We start from the raw sequence: 22,478 nt of genomic DNA, 5'->3' as shown, positions 1-22,478 counted from the left end.
GAACAGGGATGATGATGGAGGCCTTGAAGCAGGCTGGTACGTGGCATGTCTCCACGGAGGTGTTGAAGATGTCAGTGAACACCGGAGACAGCTGGTCAGCACAATGCTTCAGGGTGTGAGGGGAAACGGAGTCCGGGCCGGCTGCCTTATGGGGATTTTGTCTTTTAAAGAGCCGGTTAACGTCTCTCTCCACTTGTTCACATTGGCCTTTGGCGGAGTTAAGTCACCTGCATAGGATCTTTTATTTGTTTGCCTTTTACTGTTTTACTGTTTTTTTCTTGTGTGTTTGTTTTACATTTGCTTGTATTGTTTTATTTATGCTGATTGTTTTTATCCTGTTGTCACGACCTGGCTCTTTGGGCCATGACAAGATTGGAGTTACACTGGTTTCCGAGGTGTAACATTCTTTATTTAACACACAAAACAACGAAAAACCATAACCATTCCAGATGGGATGCAAATGTCAGTATTATCAGTAGTGTAGGATGTGCATGAGGGTAAAGTGTAAATGGTGGGTGTTGTCCAGGGCATTTAACCCAAAGGAAAACCGGATTCAACAGACGGCTGCCCTACCACACCGGACGTCTGCTGGAGAGAGGAGAGAGTGACAGAATCAATGAATGAACACAGGGCTTTCTAATCTCAGGGCACCTGGCCCAGGTGCCTTCAATCACCAAATCTCATTGGAAGGCTGCTGCCTCCACAGCAGGGGTCGTCACACCTGTAAAGCACTTTGGCTGGCCACTGGCCTTTAAAAGTGCTATATAAATACAATTGACATATCCTTGTTACCATGACAGCGTTCAAAAACATTATGTACAATTTTGCAAATTTATATGAACTTTTTGCTCCCTCGATTTGAAAGTTCACCAATCTCTTGCCGCACAAGATGAGGTCATTTATTTAGTTGTTGTTGTCAAAAACGCAGTGACTTAATAAAATGTTTGATGAGTATATCTTTCCAACATAACCTCTGCTTCCATTACTTCTGTGTTCTTATGCTCATCTTTAATCCTTAATGTTTCTGAGTAAATGTAATTCCTTTCAGTCTGAACAGCCATGTCTCCGTCTCTTTTGTATACCTTATGTGGCAAGCGTGAGGTCGGGGAAGACAGCCCCGATCGTTTGTATTTTAAATAAGGGAAAAAAAGAAAACCAGCAACGCCACCCCGGGAGGTAACCCAGGGAAAAAGAAAGAACAAAAATCTATGAATAAAGTAAAGTTTCCAAAAGAAATATACAAAGTTTGTTTCAACCACTATAAAAATAATGAAAATCTGTCAAAAAGGTTACCGTGTTTTTCCAGGGCTGGGGCCTTCGTGCTCAAGGTGAGTGGGGGGGGGGGGAGTGAAGGTATAAACTTAAAATTGGAGCACCACAATCCACTCTTTAACACTCCAAAACACACACAAGGGTAAAGCAAAAAGGGAGTGAATAAGACACTACACACGAGGGGACACCTTCACCAAAAAGGGTTCACCAGTGAGGCCCTCAGCACCTGGAATCACAAAGAGGGAAACAGTCAAATGAGACCATGAATATATTCAAAAACAAGAATTTACAGGTTCAAAAGACAAATCCAAAAAGAATATCAAATGATACAGGGTAAACGTTAGAAAACTAATCAATTCAATGATCACAATAATAACAAAAATAATCCAGGAAAGTCTCCCTTGACATCAATCCACATAGATCAGCAACGTCCTTAAAAAGGGTTATTTTATCCCCATAAAAAGAGTTCGTTTTAACCCTATAAAAAGTAGGTTTGTTCTAACCCCGTAAAAAGCAGCAGCAGTCCAAAAGCAGTACGGTTCTAACTACCCGACGCGGGCCGTCCAACCTGACAGCGCCTGCACATAAACTCACATTATTAAATGGTACACGGATGGGCACATTGGCGTGAAATTAATGGTTACATACCTGCGCTATGGAACACAATTTTGCGCCACACCAAAGAGTGCAGAGTGTCTGCAAAAACCTGCAGTCAGGCAACCCGGAAGCAGAAAGTTCGCACCCGCCGCCAGAGAGAGAGAGCGCAGATCTACCGATCCCTTCTTAAAGGGCAGATAATTAAAGGGACAAGACCGCGAATGCGCCAAGAGCAGTCGTCCTGCTACACTTACATCTCCATGCTTCCACTGATAACCTTGTGCTTAACGTTGCATCGCTTTGAAGTGCAGAATTGTCAGAATTCAGAAAAGTCATCTGAAATTCCCAGCTACGGAAAGTGTTCATGAAGGGGCCCACAAACTATCAACGACTTGATAGCTGGAAAGCCCTAAACCCTCAGGGACTTTGCAGGAACGAACCTATGTACGTGAGTCCGTGACTGTAGAGATTGGAAGTGGTCCAAAGCACAAGAATCCATCAGAGGCCGCCTGCGGGTGTGCATGTGCATATAGGCCTTTCATTGGTGTGTTTCTATCTCGCAGTCTCCTTAACGTGACTTTAACATCATCTTCCCTACTCGTCCCAAACCAACAAATATCTAAGTTGAAGCATTGTTTTCAGGTGTCAAATATGTATAAGGCACCGTTCGCAAAGAATTTTGCTGGAGAACTAATGAGTTGAGCATCCTTCTAATGGCTACTGTCAGTATTATTAGCAACTGAGTCTCTAGCCCAACTATTTTTCAATTCATTTGTCTCTGCGTGGCTGAAAGACCTTCCACTTCTTTACCTCAGCTGGTGCTGTATACTAAAACACAGTATTATTCAGTAAAGGATATGTGTGTGTTTTGGATATTTAGCACATTACATGTGATTTAGCTGACGCTTTTATCCAAAGCGACTTACAATAAGTGCATTCAACCATACAAACTCAAAAGTGTGAGAGGTCAGGACTTCGACTCAGGTGCAGAGCAATAAGGCAACGAAAAACTTCTTTCCAGGTTTGGAACCTTTTACTTGCAGAATAAAGTAATGCGATACAAAAGGCAGCACAGGCACAGGCGGACTTACGCTCTTGTAGAAACAAAAAAAGGAAAAGGGCCTGGCAATGAAGTAAAAAAAAGATAACCACAAACCAACACTGGGAATACCTGACTACAAAACATGCAAGTTGGGGAGGGACAACAGACAACCTGACACGGACAAGTGGGGGGGACTGAGGCTTAAATAAAGGTGGAGGTAATTGCAAACTAAACTCAGCTGTGGGGAGAAACGAAAGGCGAGGAACTAAGAAACGAAAGGCGAGGAACTAAATACAAAAAAACAAAACAGGAAGTTAATCTTCACCGTCTCTGAGAGTCGTCACAAAAAGAACAAGAAACAAGAAAGTGCAACATTGTGTGGAATCGCAATGTGCTCCCACCAGGAATTTTGTATGAAGCCTCTTTTTTTGTTTGCGTCGTGTGTTTAAGGGCTAACGTGGTAATTGGAATAGGCATAGAAACCGCCCTGGCTTCCAGTCATCCCTCATGACAGCTTTGTAGGAAGGTCACGCTTTTGTTCTAAATGAGGTCATCTAGGTCCCCAACTGCACTCATTCATTAATCAATAAGTAATCTAATCACAACAGCATGTGTCATGAGATATTTACACAGCAAAACCTTTAGTCTGATTATATCCCTTTAAGAAGTGCATTGCCTGCAATGGTGGAAATAGTTCTGGGGACAAAAGAGCAATTTAAATTCACATACATCGCTTGAATGGTGTGTGTGACTGAAGCTCCACGTCATGTGTTCGTGTTGTGAAGGGAAGGCTGCTGACCAATTACAGGAAAACTACTTATTGATTACCTATACGTGTCTGAATGGATTGCATGTTGCATAACAGGAAAGGTCGCTGAGGAGAGGTAGAAGGCTTTCTGAGAGAACGCAGCCTGAGGCCGGGTCACGAGACCAGAACCAAACACGATATGCTGTGTTTTTCAGCAAATGTAACAGCCATATAGTCCACAAATTAAACAAGAGACAAGCAGTATCTAATCTGTCGATAGAAATACTAGTACCTGGCGAAGTACCTCGAAACCGCCTGCTTCCCCATAGTGTAGTCGTCTCCAGGACCACATGTTGCCATCATTATACCCCCTCCAATAGCTTCCCACAAAACCAGCATCCCTGTCACAGCTGCTAACCCAATATTACACAGACAATTCAATATGATATTTAATTAAAAGCTCAGATCATCCTCCCTTTACAAAGTGAGCATTGTGGGACTGTGAGGCCTCTCAGGGAAAACGGGCTGTGCAGATTGCTTTAATGTGCTCATTCATCTTGTCTTAAGATGACAAACTGCAACCTCACTCCCAGGTAATAAATAAATGAGATTAAGCTTCGGGCAAGCAGATCCAAATTCAAAGTCTGGTGGAAAACCTTCTGATGAATTCATGCACATCCACAAGCATCATCTCGCTCTTTACTTCTGTCTCCCTTTGCCGCTGTTACAAATGAACTCCGATCTAAATCTGCAGCCAAGAACCGTTTTTTTATTTTATTTGACCACTGAAAGAAAGCTTGAATTCTTCCGTCTAACCGACTTAACAGCAACTGCAGCATAAACTTACCTTTTCCATTTGTACCCAACACACGTTTAAAACATGGAGCCCTGACAAAGGTTCCAACTAAGGAAGAATAAATTCAGTGTGTAAATGACAATGAGGTCATAATGGTTGTTTGGCAAATGGTCTTCTGATGATGTGCGGGCTCCTCTGACCAGCCTTTTCTTGCGTACCACAGGAAATATGTGTAATGCACCAGGCAAAAACAAATGCCATTAGCTTTAGTTGGACTTTCACTGCTTTACAGCAGTATTTGCTGGTAGATTTCGACAAGGGAGATTTTCTGCATGGTGTTTTTCCAGAGCATGACATGACAACTGACACGTCCCAGTATTTGTTTGTTTTCATAGCAAAGCCAGATAGCTGATGAGATAAGCAGCGTCACAAGTTAGTTGTAAGGTAATCACTTAGAGCTGAAAAAAACCCAGTGGAAATAATGTGTGCAAGTGTGGGCCATTTCACATTTGCAATCTTATTAACTGTTCCAAAGGTCAAATGGAGCCGAGGCAGCATCAGAGCTGTAGATATTGTCCCTCATAAACCATATTAGGTGACTGGTAATAGGCTTCGCAAAGTGGCTTAGTCTCAATCAATTATCCCCCCGCACTCCCGCGGACCTCACAGCCCCTCAGAGGGACAGCGGAGCCCTTCGTGAGTCGCCTAACTTGTTCCTGTGGAGGAAACGGAAGACGGCTAAAGGACGATTGAATCGTTGAAATGGTGAAGTGCCTCATCTATCATCGTGAGAGATACTCAACGTACTTTAGAATGTGTCAGGCATGATGAGGGACTTAAAGGAGGGCAGCTGGCGGCCCTGCTGTGAAACAGCAAATCCCATCTTGATTCGGCTTGTTTGCTGATCTCCAAAGTGACTCATCCTTTAGGAGATGACACTCGGGGTACGGAGAGGACATTTATTATCAGGACGGTCGGATCCGTTCACCTTAGTCCACCCTTTTTATGAGTCGCCAGGTTGGTGCCCGTAGAGCTGGAGGCACTTCATCCTCCGCCTGTGCCTCAGGAGGACACCTTCGCCATGACATGTTGTCCCTTTTCACATCCTACACCTTTTTGTTCTCTTTAGGAAATGCAACTAAGCAACAGGGGGGCACATTTTAAGGAACCGGTTAAACCCCTTTAATGCTGTAGCAACTCAATGTAATCTAATAAACTTAATAACAGTAAAATGTCCTAGTGTAAAAAACAATAACAAGATGAACACTCCCAACCACACTGGGAGCACCGTGAGAATACGTCTAAGTTATAAGGATTCATTTGAAGAATAGCATGTGTCAATATTTGCTGAGATCCAACAGTTGAGTGAGCGAGCTACCAACATTTTTATCACATTAACATTTTTATTATATTTTTGACTCGCTAATTGTGCATGTACTAAATCCACAGGTCACCTCAGCCCCTCCTTTTGACCTTCTACTCATGGCTTGTGCTTTTCCTGTAGGTGGAGGTGATGGAGCATGAGAAGTTGTAAAATGATGCAATGTTCTAAGTTAACATTTACTCATCTCATGCCTTCACCCAGACGTCTTCACACAAGGATCGACGGGACTAGAACAGGTGTTGCTATGGTAACTGATAGGAATCTGCTGGCATGACAGTTTAAACACAGACCAGCTCTAATAGTTAAAAGGTTGCTCACTCAAAGCTTAGCGAAAAGTCCGCTTCCACTGCGCGCCCTCAGCCGTGACGATTAGCATATCGACCCCAAACAAAGAGGTTGACTTTTCCAGCTTCAGCTAAATGATCCGTTGCAAAGAGACCACAGCGTCGGTGCAGGAGGAGAAGGGAAGATACCGGGGGGGAATGTGTGTAGGCCTCGGCGCTGAGTCAGTCATTGCGGGCCTTAATGAGCTGTGATGAGGCTACGTGGGGAACAGCACGCAGGTTAGGAAACCTATCGGAACCGCCGTTGCTGGGTGGCCGCATTCACGTCTTTCATCTAACGTGGGAGCAATGGGATGATGGATGAGTCACTTAGTTGTGTGTGCTGTGTGCGCATGCTTCAATCTGCGTCGTGTTTATGTGCTTGGTCTTTTTTGTGTATTTTTGACTCTATGGAAGGAGTTTAAGTGCTCCGCGGCGTGCTTTGTCTCCAGAATTCTTGAAAACTTAGCTTAACACGAGCCACTCTGACCGTGTGACTGACAATGTGACATTGACACATACGTGGAGACAAGGGCCTTTTACTTGATGCATTAGTTAAAATATATGTTAACTCTATCACGGTCTCTATCTGCTGTTTTACAGCTGCTTATAACCTTGTAATCTTTAAAAATGAAGAAAAATTGAACATTCTCTTCAGTATGTTTCCAATGTCAACTTGACCTGCTTTGAAAATCCCCTGCCTTTTTTAATTACGACAGACTGGCAGGCAGTTGACACCCACAATCCGTTTTTCAATGTGTTAAACACAGCCTCACTTCAGCACCAAAGAGACTTCTGTGGGCTTGAAACCGCCTCTTTTTATCTGTAATTGAAATGTCAAGATTACCAATTGAGGAAGCAAATGTAAAACAAGAAAAAATCAACCCTTCTCCCCAAACAACCCTTGACTTCCAAAAGGAAAGATGTAGGTCAAAACTATTTTGAACACAGTCATTCCCCCGACACCTTGCTATAGTAATATGCATGCATTAACGTGTGTGGGGAAACACACATTCATTGCAAACAAATTCTTCAGATTCTTTATGAACAAACTCTTTTCAAAAATGATTTGTCCAGTGTAAATGTATATTAATATTCAGGCAAACATGAATTGCTGAAGCACTCCCTGATCAGTCAGACCCTACATGTACTGCTCTCTCTTTCTCTCTCTCTCTCTCTTCACTCAATTGATTAAAATCCGACTGGTTGCGCAATATGTTGCTTCAGAAGGCCGTTCAATATAGAATCACATGGCAGAAACATGCAGCTGCACTGCTTTAATCAATTATTTGTTAACACAACAACTAAAGGAGTCTATAAACAGGAATGTCATGCATCTAAAACTAATGATACAATATTTAAATGACAACATTTTAACAAGTGACTTCTGGAAGAGTTACAACGTGCTAAAAGTTCAATATTTTGCCACCACAGAAGTCTCATCCAAATGTCCACAAGAAACTGTTTACAAATTATTACATTTGGATGTCCTAAAATGTCATGCTATTTATGCACCTTCCCATGAGATCAGGCTGCTGATTTAGAAAACAAATGAAAGAATACCCATAAGAGATTTGTGTGGAAGTGTGTGCGTGCGGTTTTGACCTATTGTATCGAGCACTACGTGGACTGTGCTGCGTGTCCTTGAGGGGGGATTGGCCCACCAGCACAGTGACCCGGAGAGGCAGCAGCACAACGCAGCAATGGGAACCAGCAGCAACTGTAGTCTTCTATATGGCTAGGTTGATTAAAATATAAAGCACCCTAAACATAATTAGATGATCCACATCTCTTGTCTTTAACATTGGAAATAGTGGAAATATTTTGAGGTTTGTTTTGGAGTTTGACCCAAGTGCAGAGGCCTGTCCAGAGGTTTAAGTTGCAATCCTCTTCAATTAGAAACAGCAACCCAACTGTTGCGACTTGTTACATAACCGTAAGAGGTGGGACTGAAAACGGTATAGGTGTGAGTCACACCGCTGGATTCAACAAACTCCCCCCAAGACTGGGAGAGGATTCTATGACGAGAGCCCCTTTTGTTCCTCTTCTTCCCTTAGGTCATTATTTTTCTCCTGCGGTGTAACATGAATCTCTGTTGATACCAGTGACCTGTCTCTGCGCTGCTACGCGCTCTGTAGGAGGAAGGTTATGACGTAAGGTTACCGTGCTCAGTAACGTCATGTGTGACTTAGTGCCAGTTGTTGGTTGGATATTGCATAATGCGGCAGCACCACCTTGTGTCTTATGTAAGGGAGTGTACACTTAAAGCCAACCCCTGAGAGTTGACATAATACTTCTAGGAACTGATGAGAAAACCCATCTTATTTTATCTTGTTTAACCTCAGCTGAAAACCCACACTGACCGTAACATCTTGCATTCCATTTTTTGATAGATCCTCTCTGACTGGTAAAAACTTCTTTTAAAGTTTAATGTAGTAAAGTATTTAAGCCCATTAAGAGACGCTGAAATAATGTCACTTTTGTTTTTCCATCTGATAACTGACTTTAAAAGTTGGTACAATTACTAGGTCTTCCGCTGTATAACATTATTTTCTAAGGGTGAAGGGATTTTAGATTTTGTTGTTTAACCTGTCGGATGCTAATAATTACAATTACAAAAAATGGAGTTCTCTCTCAAATGGACGTAGAAGTAGGATAAAAATACTGATAGAAGTACCTTTTTAAATTGAAAGGAAAGTAATCTGTAAAGAAATATGCTTGGATATTTCTCTTCTTATGTTTGAAAATTTCACTCTGGACCAATAGTCCAAGCATTTAAGCCAACACGTAGTCCAACATTAGCTGATATGGCTAAACTGCACACAGATTCCTAACCTGTCTCTTTTACCATTTCACCCCTGCCCCATAGAGTATGCATGGATATTTTCCCTGTGCGCTATGTGTTTGCATTATCACGGGAGATTAACTTGTGATATTAACGGGAATGAAATAAAAGTTCTTTAAATGAAGAAGAATTAAGGCTCCAAATCGCAAATCCCCCCCTGCTCTCCAATCGGAAGGTTTTGCTGTAATGATTTGTGTCAATGCCCTAAAAGTCATTACCCTGCCTCACTTCTACGCCCACTGACAAAAACAAAATCAGCACTTGCATAACCAACATTATTTACCACGGGCGGCACAGTGGTGTGGTGTTTGGCACTGTCGCCTCACAGCACGAGGGTGTTTTTTTCTCCGCCTCCTCTGGCTTCTTCCCACTGGCCAAAGACGTGCAGGCCAGGTTAAGCGGTGACTCATAAAGAAAATGTCTCTATGTCAGCTCTGTGATCGACTGGCCACCAGTCCAGGGTGTACCCCGTCCCTCCACTCCAGCCCTGTAAGGATCAGCGCTGTGGACGATGACTGACCGACAAATCACCACTTTAAAGTGACAAAAATGTAATGTAATTCACATGGATGCAGTTCCTCGCATTGGTGAAAGAAAACTGTAATGCTATTTCAGAAAGTAATGTGGACATCTTTTAAGACAGCTTTGCATTACTCCGGAATATTATTACAACCATCACCTCCACCTGACTCAGTACTGTAGCTTTCATTGTACCCTGACAGTATCTTGATCTGGATGCTCTATCTTTTTACTTTAGATTAATTTAGATTGTAATGGACTATGTAAGCGGTCGTGTCCCAACGTGTTTGTGTATTATGTAATAGCTGGTTTAAGTTGCAACACATCAACTGCACAAGAAATATAGATTTTTGTCTGGTAATTCCATGGATTGTTTATTTTGTTTCGACAAAGATTAAATCAGTGAGTTCAGTTCGAAGTTCAGGGATGTGCTGAAGCATAACGTGCCTACTTTCATGCCTGCACTTATATACCGCATTCTTCCACATAGACTTCAAAAATCTGTCTCAAGATAACAAGATATAGTTAAAAACCAAAATAAACTAAATGCTTTGAATTAAATTGTCATTACTCATTGTCATTTGCATTTGACAGTGATTGGATCAAGGTTCTTGACAAATCATTAAAATGTCAAGGTTAAAAACCTGGCCCACTGAGTATGTTACACACCACTCAGACTGACACCCTCACTTTTGGCTGCAGTTATTATGACATTACTTCAGATATCTGCATAGTGAGAAATTGGACATATAATAAATCTGTGAGTGATGTATGCAGTGAAATTCGGTGGCAAAAGAACTACAAAGACCTCCTCAGGGAAAGTAACGTAAAATCATTCAATCTTGCGCTGGCAATCCAACATACTCTAAGTCTAAGTACTTTCCTGGAAAGTCGAAAAAAATTGGCATTATAGATGTGAATTAAGGGTTCCCACTTTAACTGACACCTCCTCAGAGGTTCCACAAAATCTCAGAGCGGCATAAGTAAAATAATTAAAGCATGTTTGCACCATTGTCCATGCTTTTAAGAGTGTTGACAGCGACCTGATACTGCTTTGCTGGTAAAGTAACTAAAGTAGCTTTTGATGAGCAGGTAGTTTGAAATGAATTCTAAATGCTAATGAGTAATTAGACCTTACTTTGAGATTACAACCACTGTGTGGTCGCATGTTGTAAACGCTTCTTTCCAGCAAACAAGGACTCCAAGATGGGATCAAGTGCTTTGCAGCCAACTGACTGAACCTATTGATTACAGAGAAAAGAGTGCAACTGCAGGGCTGATAAGCTCCACCATGCAGGTCCTCAGAGAAGCTGATTGGCCAGCAAATAGATTAACAGTTGCAGCACTCCGCTATAGGACGTTGTGTTTTGATGAGGGAGTTGTGGTCAATGGTCATGTTTACCTAAAAAAGACAGTCTGTATCTTGAGTGTGTGTGCGTGTCAGAGAGGGGGTTGGGATGGGCCTTCACCAAACAATAGCAGGATATAAAACGTCAACATATCCCTCTGGGAGTATCGCTCCTACTAGCTAGTAGTGCGTAATTTGAAAACACACGTTGTTGTGGGCCTTAACCATGAAGCACTGTATGCTGTTGCCGCTGTTGTTGGCACTGGGATGCATGTACGTCTGCGCGGCACCGGTGGCACATGAAGACATTCTGCCGGGGTCATGTGAAGACGCGTCAGCAAAAGGAGCTGCAGAACTTGCGCTCAACAAGATCAACGGAGACCGGCAGGAGGGCTACATCTTCGCCCTGCACCGTCTGTCCAACGTGCACATGGCAAAACATGTGAGTCCAAATGAAGAATCAATGATTTATGTTGATAGGAAAGTTGGATTATCAGGGTTCTTATTTTTTCAATTAGGGGTAAAATCCATATCCCTCAAAGCACTTTAAGTGTCTTTGTCAAGATCGGAAGGTGCCGTAAAAAACATCTCAAGCTGCTGACCATTCGTTTATTTTATGTGTATACATGTGAAACATCGTAAATGGGGGGGTTGAAAATGTGCGTGGGATGAGGTTTTGGTCCTAGTGGACAGCCGCCTCCTGCCTGCGGTTCTACAGGAAAGACACAGCAATCTGCCTTTGTCCTTGGCATTGGGTGCAGGATAAGGACACAGTGTAATCATCTCTTACGTCCACTGTTGGTTTCCTGGTAAAAGATTATTGGGTTCAAAGGCACAGATACTTATATAATCACTGTTAAGTGATTGCTGTGATCATAATTAACAATATATAACAAAGGTATAACAATGCACCCTTAGATGATTCAATTAAAGCGACCCAAACTTTTTAAGGACATCACACAGTGACCTATTGTCCTATCAAGATTTTTGTGTGCTTGTGTATGTTGTTTGTGCCCCTTCCATCTGGCAGGAGGCTGAGGTCCATCAGGACTAAGACCTGACACAAACAGTTTCTTCCGGTCGGCAGTCGGGCTCATCAACAGAGCCCGGTCCCCCACTGACTGACTCTGACATTCCACTGGTCACTCTCCCTCATACTGCACATGTCACTTTAACTGTAATTTTTCATTTGTCACTTTCTCGTCACTCGTCACTTGTTCGCTAGTGCACTTTATTTTTATTTTTAATATATATATATATATATATATATATATATATATTTTTTTTTTATATATATTTTAAATTTTTAACTTTATTCTCTTATTTTATACTAACCCATAGCCTTATTTTACTAACCCATTGCATTAGCATTGCATTTCATTTTATTTTATTTTATTTTGTTGCTTGTGCACTGCTGTCTTGTTGTCTATTGTCTGTTTTGTGTCTACTGTCACGCACCAACCGCAAAGACAAATTCCTTGTATGTTTGACATATTTTGGCAATAAATGTTTCCTGATTCCTGTTTCCTGATGTGTGCATCACAGGGACGGACCGGCATGGTTTTCTACCTGACTCTGGATGTTGTGGAGACCAACTGCAGCGTTCTCAGCAAGAAGGACTGGAAGGCCTGCGAGGCTCGTCCCACACATGACACACGGGTTAGAAAACTCACACACAGTCCTTAACATGCCAAAATCAACACACAGCATGTTATAAGCCTTAAATCAACATGTTTCACCTCAGTAACGAGGAGTTCTTAAATTAGCAGAAGATTAATTTAGATACAATAATACAACCAAGAACAAAATATAAGTCATAAGTCTTGCTGCACCATACTCAAATTCGGTCCATGCATATTGTTGTGTTTGTATTTGCAGGTATATGGACAGTGCAAAGCTGCCATTTACATCAGTAAGGTACTCAGAGTGACACGTCTCTACAAATATGACTGTGTGGTCAGACCAGGTAAGAAAACACTGCAATCTAAAAAAGTCTCTAAGAAATGAGAGTTGAGATGTTGCCAGTGTTTTTTTGTATTTTTGTATTTTTGATATTTGTGATATTTTGCGATTATAATTTTTTCTCTGGTCAGTTCCTAGAGACTCAGTCGGCTGTGTAGGCTGTCTGTCTCTTATTGACATTCAAGGAGCTGACGTTCACAAAGCGGTGGCTCTCTCGCTGGAGAAGTTCAACAGTGGGAGCGATTTGTCGAATCATTTCACTTTGCTCAAAGTCCAGCGTGCTCATTCTCAGGTATGCATTCACAGTTCAAAAATGGTTTGTTCTTGTGACCTGGATTCATGTCAGTTATTTGCATATAAGTTTCCGTGGAACAAAAAATGTACTTCTGTGTTTTCTCAGTCACTATGTATTAAACAGTAACCTCCTTTTAATTCCATTGGTCGAAGGCTCTCCAGCTTACCCAACAGCTACCTCAACACCTCTTTATTTCCTATTTTAGTGCGTAATCCTTCGCCAAATATCACTATTTTTTTAATGTGTGCGTGGGTGTGGTTGGGTGTGTGTGTGTGTGTGTGTGTGTGTGTGTGTGTGTATTTAGGTAGTCGCTGGGAAGTCTTACAGGGTAGAGTACACCATTCAGGAGACCAACTGCACCAAAGGCGCAGCAGCAGCTGATGAGTGCCCCCACATGGAGCGCGAGTTTGCTGTGAGTGTAAATAATAGTGATTTCACATTTGAACATTATCTTTATGTTTATTTTTTTTTGTTTTGCGTGTTGAAAAGATATTCATTACATATAATTATATTTGGCTTGCACTCTTTGTTTTTGAAACAATCTTAACAATTAAAATCCAATTTTCATTCCTACTTTCCAGATTTAACTCAGGTGAACTATTTAAACTGTTAGTGCTGTAATCTCCCAAAGCATGCTCCTAGCCAGCGGGAGTTTAATTGTTTGTTTGAAATTATTCAACTCTGGTTGGCGTAACCATACCTCGTTTCTCTCCTTTCTTACTTGTTTTTGCGTTCATTTTCTCTCAGCACAAGGGCTTCTGCCAGGCATCCATCTACTACCCTCTCCAAGGTGATGGTGAGGCTAATGTAGGATGTGAGATCTATGAGCCTGAGGTAAGACTTGCACAACCCACATCAATTTCTGACAATTTACGGCAGTTTTCGGCGTTGCCCGCAAATTGCCGTGAACAGCCGCAAACCTGAAATTCCACGACAATTTACAGTGCCGCATACTGCAGAAAATCCCCCTTTTCATGCGGTGAAATACAGTGTCCCATAGACTAAATTGTTCTATTTTCTACTTTCTGTACTAACAAGAAAAAGGCAATATTATTTTATTGCCTCTATTATTAGTAATTCATTTTTTTTTCAGATTTTTTTTTTCTTTTATAAAATCTTAGTCATATAAGTAAATGCTGAGATCCAGTGAGGAGGATTTTTAAACAAACATACAGGTTGTCTCAAATAGCCTGACATCTTTATTTCGTGAATCAGTTATCATATAGACACACAATGGCCATAATTATAAACAACAAAGATCAGTCGTTATTTGGTGTAATTCTCCTTTACAACCTGCCCAGTAAGACTTAAGGACTGTTTATTGTAATGTAACCATGGTGACTGAAGTTGGTCTGAGATATATCTTCAATTCCACCAAATCAATTCTCCCATATTTTTTAGGTATAACATATCACAAAATGTATCTTCTATGTTTTCTTCAGGCCGCTGAAGCAGAGAAGAAACATCCCCTTTTGGGCGGAGAGACCGACCACGGCCACAAGGACACACACGCTCACAGCCACGACCATGACGGTGTACACGGCGCCGATGGAGCACACACACACGACCATGACCACGACCACGATCACGCCAAGAGCCACACACATCGCAACACCACCCGGAAGCACTCTGGCGACAGACGCCAGCATCACACACGCGACCATGAGGTGGGCAGCGGCCACAGGCACGCTCACAACCACTCCCACGACCACGGGCATGGGCATGGCCACGACCATGGGCACGACCACGGGCATGGGCACGGCCACGACCACGGGCACGACCACGGGCACGACCACGATCACGTGCACACTCACCATGACAAGGCACACAACCACAGCGGCGATTCGCCCGGCCATCACCACAACCACGGGCACGACCACGAGCACCACCACCATCAACACGCGGCAACAGCCCACGACCACCCAGTAGGCACGGTGAAGTATTTGCCCGCCATGAACCAACCCATGACCCTGCCTTCTTTCCCTGACGTCCCCGCTGGTGGGCCTGAAGTGGGAGTCACCCTGCCCCTCAAGCCAGACCCACGAGTGCCCGGACGGATGGAACCCATCATCCAGCCCTTCCCCGGGGCGATCTCACCCAGTTGCGCCCCTGGAGTGACGGGAGACAGCGGGCTGGAGAAACTCTTCGCTGAGGACCCCATGTTCAAACCCGCTGCATAAGGTGGCCCATTGAAACTCACTTGGAAACTGAATGTATGTCTAAACACACTTGATGTTTAAACATATAAGAAAATACTGAAGTGCAGACAGGAGAATATTTACAGTAACACCTTTGCCTTAGACACAGTGATGGACCATGTAACGCACCTTAACTGCTTACTTTGGTCATTCTTTGCAAATGGTTAAATATAAACTCTGTTTACCTCCAACCTTCTGTTGGTCATACATTCGAAAACAATAAATTCAGTAAACTGCTCATATTGTTTTCACACGACTAACGTTCACACGGAGGAACTATTCAATTCTGGAGGCAAACATGAATGTTTTTTGTGTTTGGTTGCACCAAAATAAATAAATAACACCGCACACTTGTGTGTTGATTCAATGAACTAAACCCGAGCTCCCTTTGTTTCCTGTCACTGATCTCACCGCAGCAGATTCATATTCTAAACTAAACATAATGTGAAGAGGTTGTTTTATTGATTTTCTAAAACATCCTTTGTAATCCTGCATATGAAATAACCCTTTTTCATAATATTTAACCCAATTCAAAGCATCAAGTCTTGAGTTTAGTGTCTTCATGTCTTCCGAAGTAAATTACAATCAGTAACTGCTAATATATTCCATTCAAATGTGGGTGGGTCACAGCAACTTAAATTCTGTAGGATAACATGGATTTGACATTTGAATATGCAATTGTCTATTATATTAATAAATGATGACGCTATACATGTAACAGGCTTATTTTAAAGATTTTGTCTTCCGTCACAAGAAAATTCGGTGAAATAAAGTCTGTGAAGTTTGGTGCAGATGCCAATTAGGGGCTCAATAAATTCATGTGTTGTTGCATTTGCACAGAAAACACAACAACATTGGTTTTAGAATAAATTACACACATCCAGTTTGTGTAAATTTGCAATGTGGACATACTGGTCACATCAATAAACAACTATAATGTGTGTCCGGAACCCCTGAAACACATTGTAATTTCCAGTATTGTATTGATGCCAAATAAAAAGATCTACAAATAAAACGTTCAATAATTGTACATGCGTACTAACATGTGGTCTTTTCATGACATCACTCAAACTGTTTGAGTCTGACATAATAAGAAAGAAGCCACGGTGACCTATGGCATTAAATGTGTAAAAGCTTTTATTTTTTCTGTTAATGAAATGCTCTGAAGCGGACTTAACATGTTTTTAGTGTTTAGAAACTAAACTAACAATTAAATCGTAAAATTTACACTCCACAAAAGCGGCAAAAGGGACAAAAAAATGAGATGGCAATCTCACAAAAATTGAAGGTTGGAATAAAAAAAATATATATAAAAATATATACTAGTTTTCGTAGCGGTTTTTAACATTGTAGCACCTAATAAAAGCTGATTTAATTTGTTGGCATTGCGGCAAACGGGGAACACTTAACTACCAGCACCAAGAGGAAGCCACAAATTGCCAGGGCTATAGCAGAGTGACATAATCAAGGCAAATTTGGCCATTTGTCTATGCTTTTAAGGGTGACAACCATGACCTGATACTACTTTGTTCAGCTGGTAAAGTAACTACAGTAGCTGTTGATAAGCAGCTAGTTTGAATTGAACTCTAACTGTTCAAAATCATTGTTTAACACCTCATTTTGAGATGACAACCACTGTGTCGCTGCGTCTTGTAAATGCTTCTTTCCAGAAAAAGAGGACTCCAAGAGTGGATTAAGAGTTTTGCAGCCTACTGACTGAACATATTGATCACAGAGAAAAGAAAAAAAAACACTGCAGGGCTGATAAGCTCCAAACTGATAAGCTCCACTATGCAAGTCCTCACAGTAACTGATTGGCCAGCAAATAGAATAACAGTTGCAACACTCCTTGATAGGACCTTGTGTTTTGAAGAGGGAGTTGTGGTCAATGGTCATGTTTACCCAAATAGACTGAAGTCTGTAACTTGAGTGTATGTGTGGGTGTGGGTGTGTGTTAGAGAGAGGGGGACGGGATGTTCCTTCAGCAAACAATCGCTTAAAATAAAAAGTCAACACATCCCTCTGTGAGTATCTCTTCTACTAGCCAGTGCGGGATTTGAGTAACACATGCCTTGTTGTCTCAGGCCTTAACCATGAAGCACTGTATGCTATTGGCGCTGTTGTTGGCACTGGGATGCATGTACGTCTGCGCTGCACCGGTGGCACATGAAGACATACAGCCGGGGTCATGTGAAGACGCATCGGCAAAAGGAGCTGCAGAACTTGCTCTCACCAAGATCAACCAGGACCGGCTGGAGGGCTACATCTTCGCCCTGCACCGTCTGTCCAACGTGCACATGGCAAAACATGTGAGTCCAAATGAAAAATGAATTGTTGACGTTATAAGAAAAGGATTATCAGGCTACTTGTTAAAATCCATATCCGTCAAAAACACTTTAAATGTATTTGTCTTCTTGTCGGAAGATGCATCAAAAACCATCTGAACCAGCAGACCGTTTGTTCATTTTATGTTTTTAAGTGTGAAACACTGTAAATGGGGGTTTGAAAATGTACGTGGGATAAGATTTTGGTGTTAGTGGACAGCCGTCTCCTGTCTGAGGTTCTACAGGAAAGACAGATTTAGGAAAGTCACCTTCTCTGCAGCGCAAAATGCCACGCAGCTATCTGCCCTTGTCCTTGGCATTGGGTGCAGAGTACCAGATAAGGATATGGACATGATGTAATCCTCTCTGGTGTCAACTTTTGGTTTTCTAAATACACGTTATGTCTAAAATCAAGCTGACATGTAAAAGATTATTAGATATTAAGGCCAAGATACTTATTATTTTTCCTCAGTGTCTTCAAACCACTTAATTGCTGTTATCATGATTAGCAATACATATGAAACTAAGGTATAACAATGCACTCTTAGATGATTAAAATTAAAGCAACTTGGTATGTTTTGAAGGACATTTACGCGTGCGTGACCTCATCTGACATCCAAGTCAAAAAAGGACTTGGATGACAAGAATGTCTATTAAAATGTATGATGATTTAATTCTGATAAACATAAGACAACAACCTAGCTCAGACAGCCATGACCTAACACAGACAGTTAACCAAAAGGTAAAGTATTTATTCAGATATTGGCAGGACAATCCACACACTGTGGCGACGACGTATAGGGTGATCGGCCGGGTGTCTCCAGTTGGCACCTTCGGGAAACTGCCCTTAAAGGGACACACACACAACTAATGTGGCAGGGAACCTTCACAGGTGACACCAAGGATTATTGGACGGGTAACCGATATCATTGAAGGTTCTAGAACCTGATTGTTAAAACGTAAGGGCTTCATTTATCATCATTTCAGGCATCACACAGTGACCCATTGTCCTGCCCCAAGATTTTTGATATCAAGGTGTTCTACTAAAGTGTTGTCTATGAATGTGCTTGTGTGTGTGTGCATCACAGGGAGAGAGCGGCATGGTTTTCTACCTGACTCTGGATGTTGTGGAGACCAACTGCAGCGTTCTCAGCAAGAAGGACTGGAAGGCCTGCGAGGCTCGTCCCACACATGACACACCGGTTAGAAAACTCACACACAGTGCTTAACATGCCAAAGTCAACACACAGCATATTATAAGCCATAAATCAACATGTTTCACCTACGTAACGAGCAGTTCTTAAACTATCAGAAGACTAATTTAGATACAATAATACAACCAGGAACAAGATATAAGTCATACGTCTTGCTGCACCATACTCAAATTTGGTACCTCCATATTGTTGTGTTTGTCTTTGCAGGTATATGGACAGTGCAAAGCTTCCATTTACATCAGTAAGGTGCACAGAGTGACACGTCTCTACAAATATGACTGTGTTGTCAGACCAGGTAAGAAAATACTGAAATCTGAAAAAGTCGTCAATGCCCACTTGTGTGCTATTTTGAAAGAAAATTCTGCCAATTACTAGATTTATTTTTATTGTTGTAGTTGACACGGCTCTCAATAACTTTTATATGTGCCATATTTATATTGTTTTTGCTGAAAAAAAGTTGAGATGTCAGTGTACATTATTTTTTGAGATATTTGATTTTGTTTTCTTTTTCTGGTCAGTTCCGGGAGCCAGGGTGCATTCAATTTGTCCCGACTGTCTGTCTTCTATTGGCATGCAAAACGCTGAGATTCAGAAAGCCGTGACTCTCTCGCTGGAGAAGTTCAACAGTGACAGCGGATTGTCCAAACGTTTCGCTCCGCTCAAAGTCCTGCGTGCTCGAGCTGGGGTATGTTTTCACAGTTCAAAAAAGGTTTATTCTAGGTCTGTCAACATAAACGCGTTAATCTATGCGATTAATGTGGCCGAGATAAATGCGACAAATTATTTTAACGTAGTTAACGTACCTTACATCCGGAAGTTACCGGTCCGTGGTAAACTTCCGGTTTACTTCCGGAAGTCACCCAGAAATTGAACGCAAAACAAAACGAGTACATTGGAGAAAGAAAGATGGCAACTCAAGATGGAGAGAGCTTTTTGCATTGGAAGTCAAATGAAACAAATTACATTCAGCAGAGAACTGTGGAGATGAATCCCTCCATGTGTTAAACAGAGGGGGGGTGGCGGCATACGGACCACTTAAACCGGTGTCTTAAATACATGTTCTCTAAAGTGATTACACACTACTTTAGTCTTTTGAAGAAAAACAAACATTTATTAAAAATAACATTGTAACTACAAGAACATTCATTAATCGCCATTAATCGAGATGAATTAATTTCAAGTTAATTTTATCTATCGCCAGCCCTAGTTTATTCCTGTCACCGGGATTCATGTGAGTTATTTGCATTACATTTTTAGAGTTTCCTTGGAAAACTGAAAAAAATTAACTCTGGGTTTTCTCACATCACTACGTAATAAACAGTAACCTCCTTTACTTCCATCGGTAAAAGGCTCTCTAACTTACCCAACAGCTACTTCAACAACTCTTGATATCCTATCTGTGTGCCTAACCCTTCGCTAAATATGACTTCTTTTGTATGTGTGTGTATATCCAGATGGCTATGTCGATGTACTACAATGTAGAGTACACAATCCAGGAGACCACCTGCACCAAAAGCGCAGCAGCAGCTGATAAGTGCCCCCTCATGGAGTGCGAGTTCGCTGTGAGTCATAAATAATAATTATTTCGCATTGGAACATTTATCTTTATCAAGGTTTTTTTTTATTTGCAGGATTTGCTTTGGGTGTTGAAAATATACATATTACACATTGTTTATGTTGCAGGCGCAACCATACCTCCACTCTCTCTTCCCTTACTTGTTTTTTTGTTCACATCTCCTCAGCACAAGGGCTTCTGCAAGGCAACCCTCTTCTACTCTCCTGATAATGATGCTGACACCAGTGTCGAATGTGAAGTCTATGAGCCGGAGGTAATACTTGCACAGCCATGAAGAAACAGTGTCCCATTGTAGCAGTAAAGAGAAAAGGCAACATAGATTATTCTGTTTATTTCATAAAATCTTAAGTAAATGCTGAGATCCAGTGTCGAGGATTTTTAAACTAATCATACAGGTTGTCCCTTGCAACCCCTGACATCTTTATTTAGTGATAAAGTAGTTGTCATATAGACACACAATGGCCATAATAACAAAAAATAAGATCAGTCGTCATTAGGTGTAATTCTCCTTCACAACCTGCCCAGATAGACTTAAGGACAACTTTGTTCCTAAACAGTTTATTCTATGTCCTTATAGCCATGGTGACTGAAGTTGGTCTGAGATATATCATCAATCCACCAAATCAATTCTTCCATATTTTTAGGTCTAACATATCATAAAATCTTCTATGTGTTCTTCAGGCCGCTGAAGCAGAGAAGAAACATCACCTCTTGGGCGGAGAGACCGACCACGGCCACAAGGACACACACGCTCACAGCCACGACCATGATGGTGTACACGCCGCCGACGGAGCACACACACACGACCACGACCACGACCACACCAAGAGCCACACAGATCACAACCCCACCCAGAAGCACGCTGGCGACAGCGACCACCACCACACACACGACCATGAGGTGGGCAGCGGCCACAGGCACGCTCACGACCACTCCCACGACCACGGGCATGGCCACGATCACGTGCACACTCATCACGCCAAGGCACACAACCACAGCGGCGACTCGCCCGGCCAGCACCACAACTACGAGCATGCCGGCGGCGTGCACACCCACGAGCACGACCACGAGCTGGCTCTAGATCACGACCACAAGCACGCTCACCTGCACGACCACGAGCACCACCACCATCACCATGAGCACGTCCACGAGACAACAGCCCACGACCACCCAGTAGGCACGGTGAGGTATTTGCCCCCCATGAACCAACCCATGACCCTGCCTTCTTTCCCGGAAGTCCCCGCTGGTGGGCCTGAAGTGGGAGTCACCCTGCCCCTCAAGCCAGACCCCCAGGTGCCCGGACAGATGGAACCCATCATCCAGCCCTTCCCCAGGGCGATCTCACCCAGTTGCGCCCCTGCAGCGACGGGAGACAGCCTGATGGAGAAAGTCTTTTCTGAGGACCCCATGTTCAAACCCGCTGCATAAGGTGGCCCATTGAAACTCAGTTGAACATATAAGAACATACTAAAGTGCAGACAGGAGAATATTTACAGTACCACTTTTGCCTTAGACACAGTGATGGACCATGTTATGCACCTTGAGTGTTTACCTGGGTGACTCTTTGCGAAAGTTTAATAATATGAATCCTGTTCAACCTTCTGTCGGTCATTCATTAGAAAAAAAGATTCCATAAACTGCTCATGTTGTTTTTACAATCTTCAGAAACAACTGTATAAACGTACCACTAATTGGCCACATTCACATGGAAGAACTATTCAATTCTGGAGGCAAACATAATTGTTTCTGTGTTTGTATGTTGTCTGTGCTTGGTTGCACCAAAACAAATAAATATCAACACACTTTGGTGTGTTGATTCAATGCACGAAACCCGAGCTCCCTGTGTATCCTGTCACTGATCTCACCGCAGCAGATTCATATTCTAAACTAAACATAAAGTGAAGAGATTGTTTTATTGATTTTCTGAAAATCTTTTATCATTATGCAAATGAAATAACCTAATATTTAACCCAATTCAGAGCGTCAAGTCTTGAGTTTAGTGTCTTCATGTCTTCCCAATGAGTACAAGGGAAAA

The 22,478-nt window shown here is 42.2% G+C and overlaps 2 protein-coding genes across 3 annotated transcripts; both read left to right on the top strand.

Annotated features, from left to right (window-relative positions):
- Positions 1-10,719: 10,719 nt before the first annotated feature.
- On the top strand, positions 10,720-15,677 carry LOC144382969 (uncharacterized). Of its 2 annotated transcripts, XM_078107980.1 has the most exons (8): positions 10,720-11,316; positions 12,420-12,533; positions 12,753-12,840; positions 12,968-13,128; positions 13,436-13,543; positions 13,879-13,965; positions 14,574-15,018; positions 15,055-15,677. In XM_078107980.1, exons 1-8 carry the CDS (start codon positions 11,101-11,103, stop codon positions 15,309-15,311), a joined length of 1,476 nt encoding a protein of 491 aa, XP_077964106.1. In that variant the 5' UTR covers positions 10,720-11,100; the 3' UTR covers positions 15,312-15,677. The 2 variants fall into 2 exon arrangements, with proteins under 2 accessions (XP_077964106.1, XP_040040681.2); XM_040184747.2 differs by having other exon boundaries at positions 14,574-15,677.
- Positions 15,678-17,191: 1,514 nt separating this feature from the next.
- LOC120824139 (uncharacterized) lies at positions 17,192-22,273 on the top strand. The gene is made up of 7 exons (XM_040184744.2): positions 17,192-17,638; positions 18,742-18,855; positions 19,075-19,162; positions 19,386-19,552; positions 20,322-20,429; positions 20,610-20,696; positions 21,125-22,273. Exons 1-7 carry the CDS (start codon positions 17,423-17,425, stop codon positions 21,869-21,871), a joined length of 1,527 nt encoding a protein of 508 aa, XP_040040678.2. The 5' UTR covers positions 17,192-17,422; the 3' UTR covers positions 21,872-22,273.
- The last annotated feature ends 205 nt before the right edge of the window (positions 22,274-22,478 follow it).

Source organism: Gasterosteus aculeatus, chromosome 8 (genome assembly GCF_964276395.1).
Source record: "Gasterosteus aculeatus chromosome 8, fGasAcu3.hap1.1, whole genome shotgun sequence".
Taxonomy (NCBI): domain Eukaryota; kingdom Metazoa; phylum Chordata; class Actinopteri; order Perciformes; family Gasterosteidae; genus Gasterosteus; species Gasterosteus aculeatus.
Note: the sequence above shows the minus strand (reverse complement) of the source record. Positions and strands in the feature narration are given on the sequence as shown.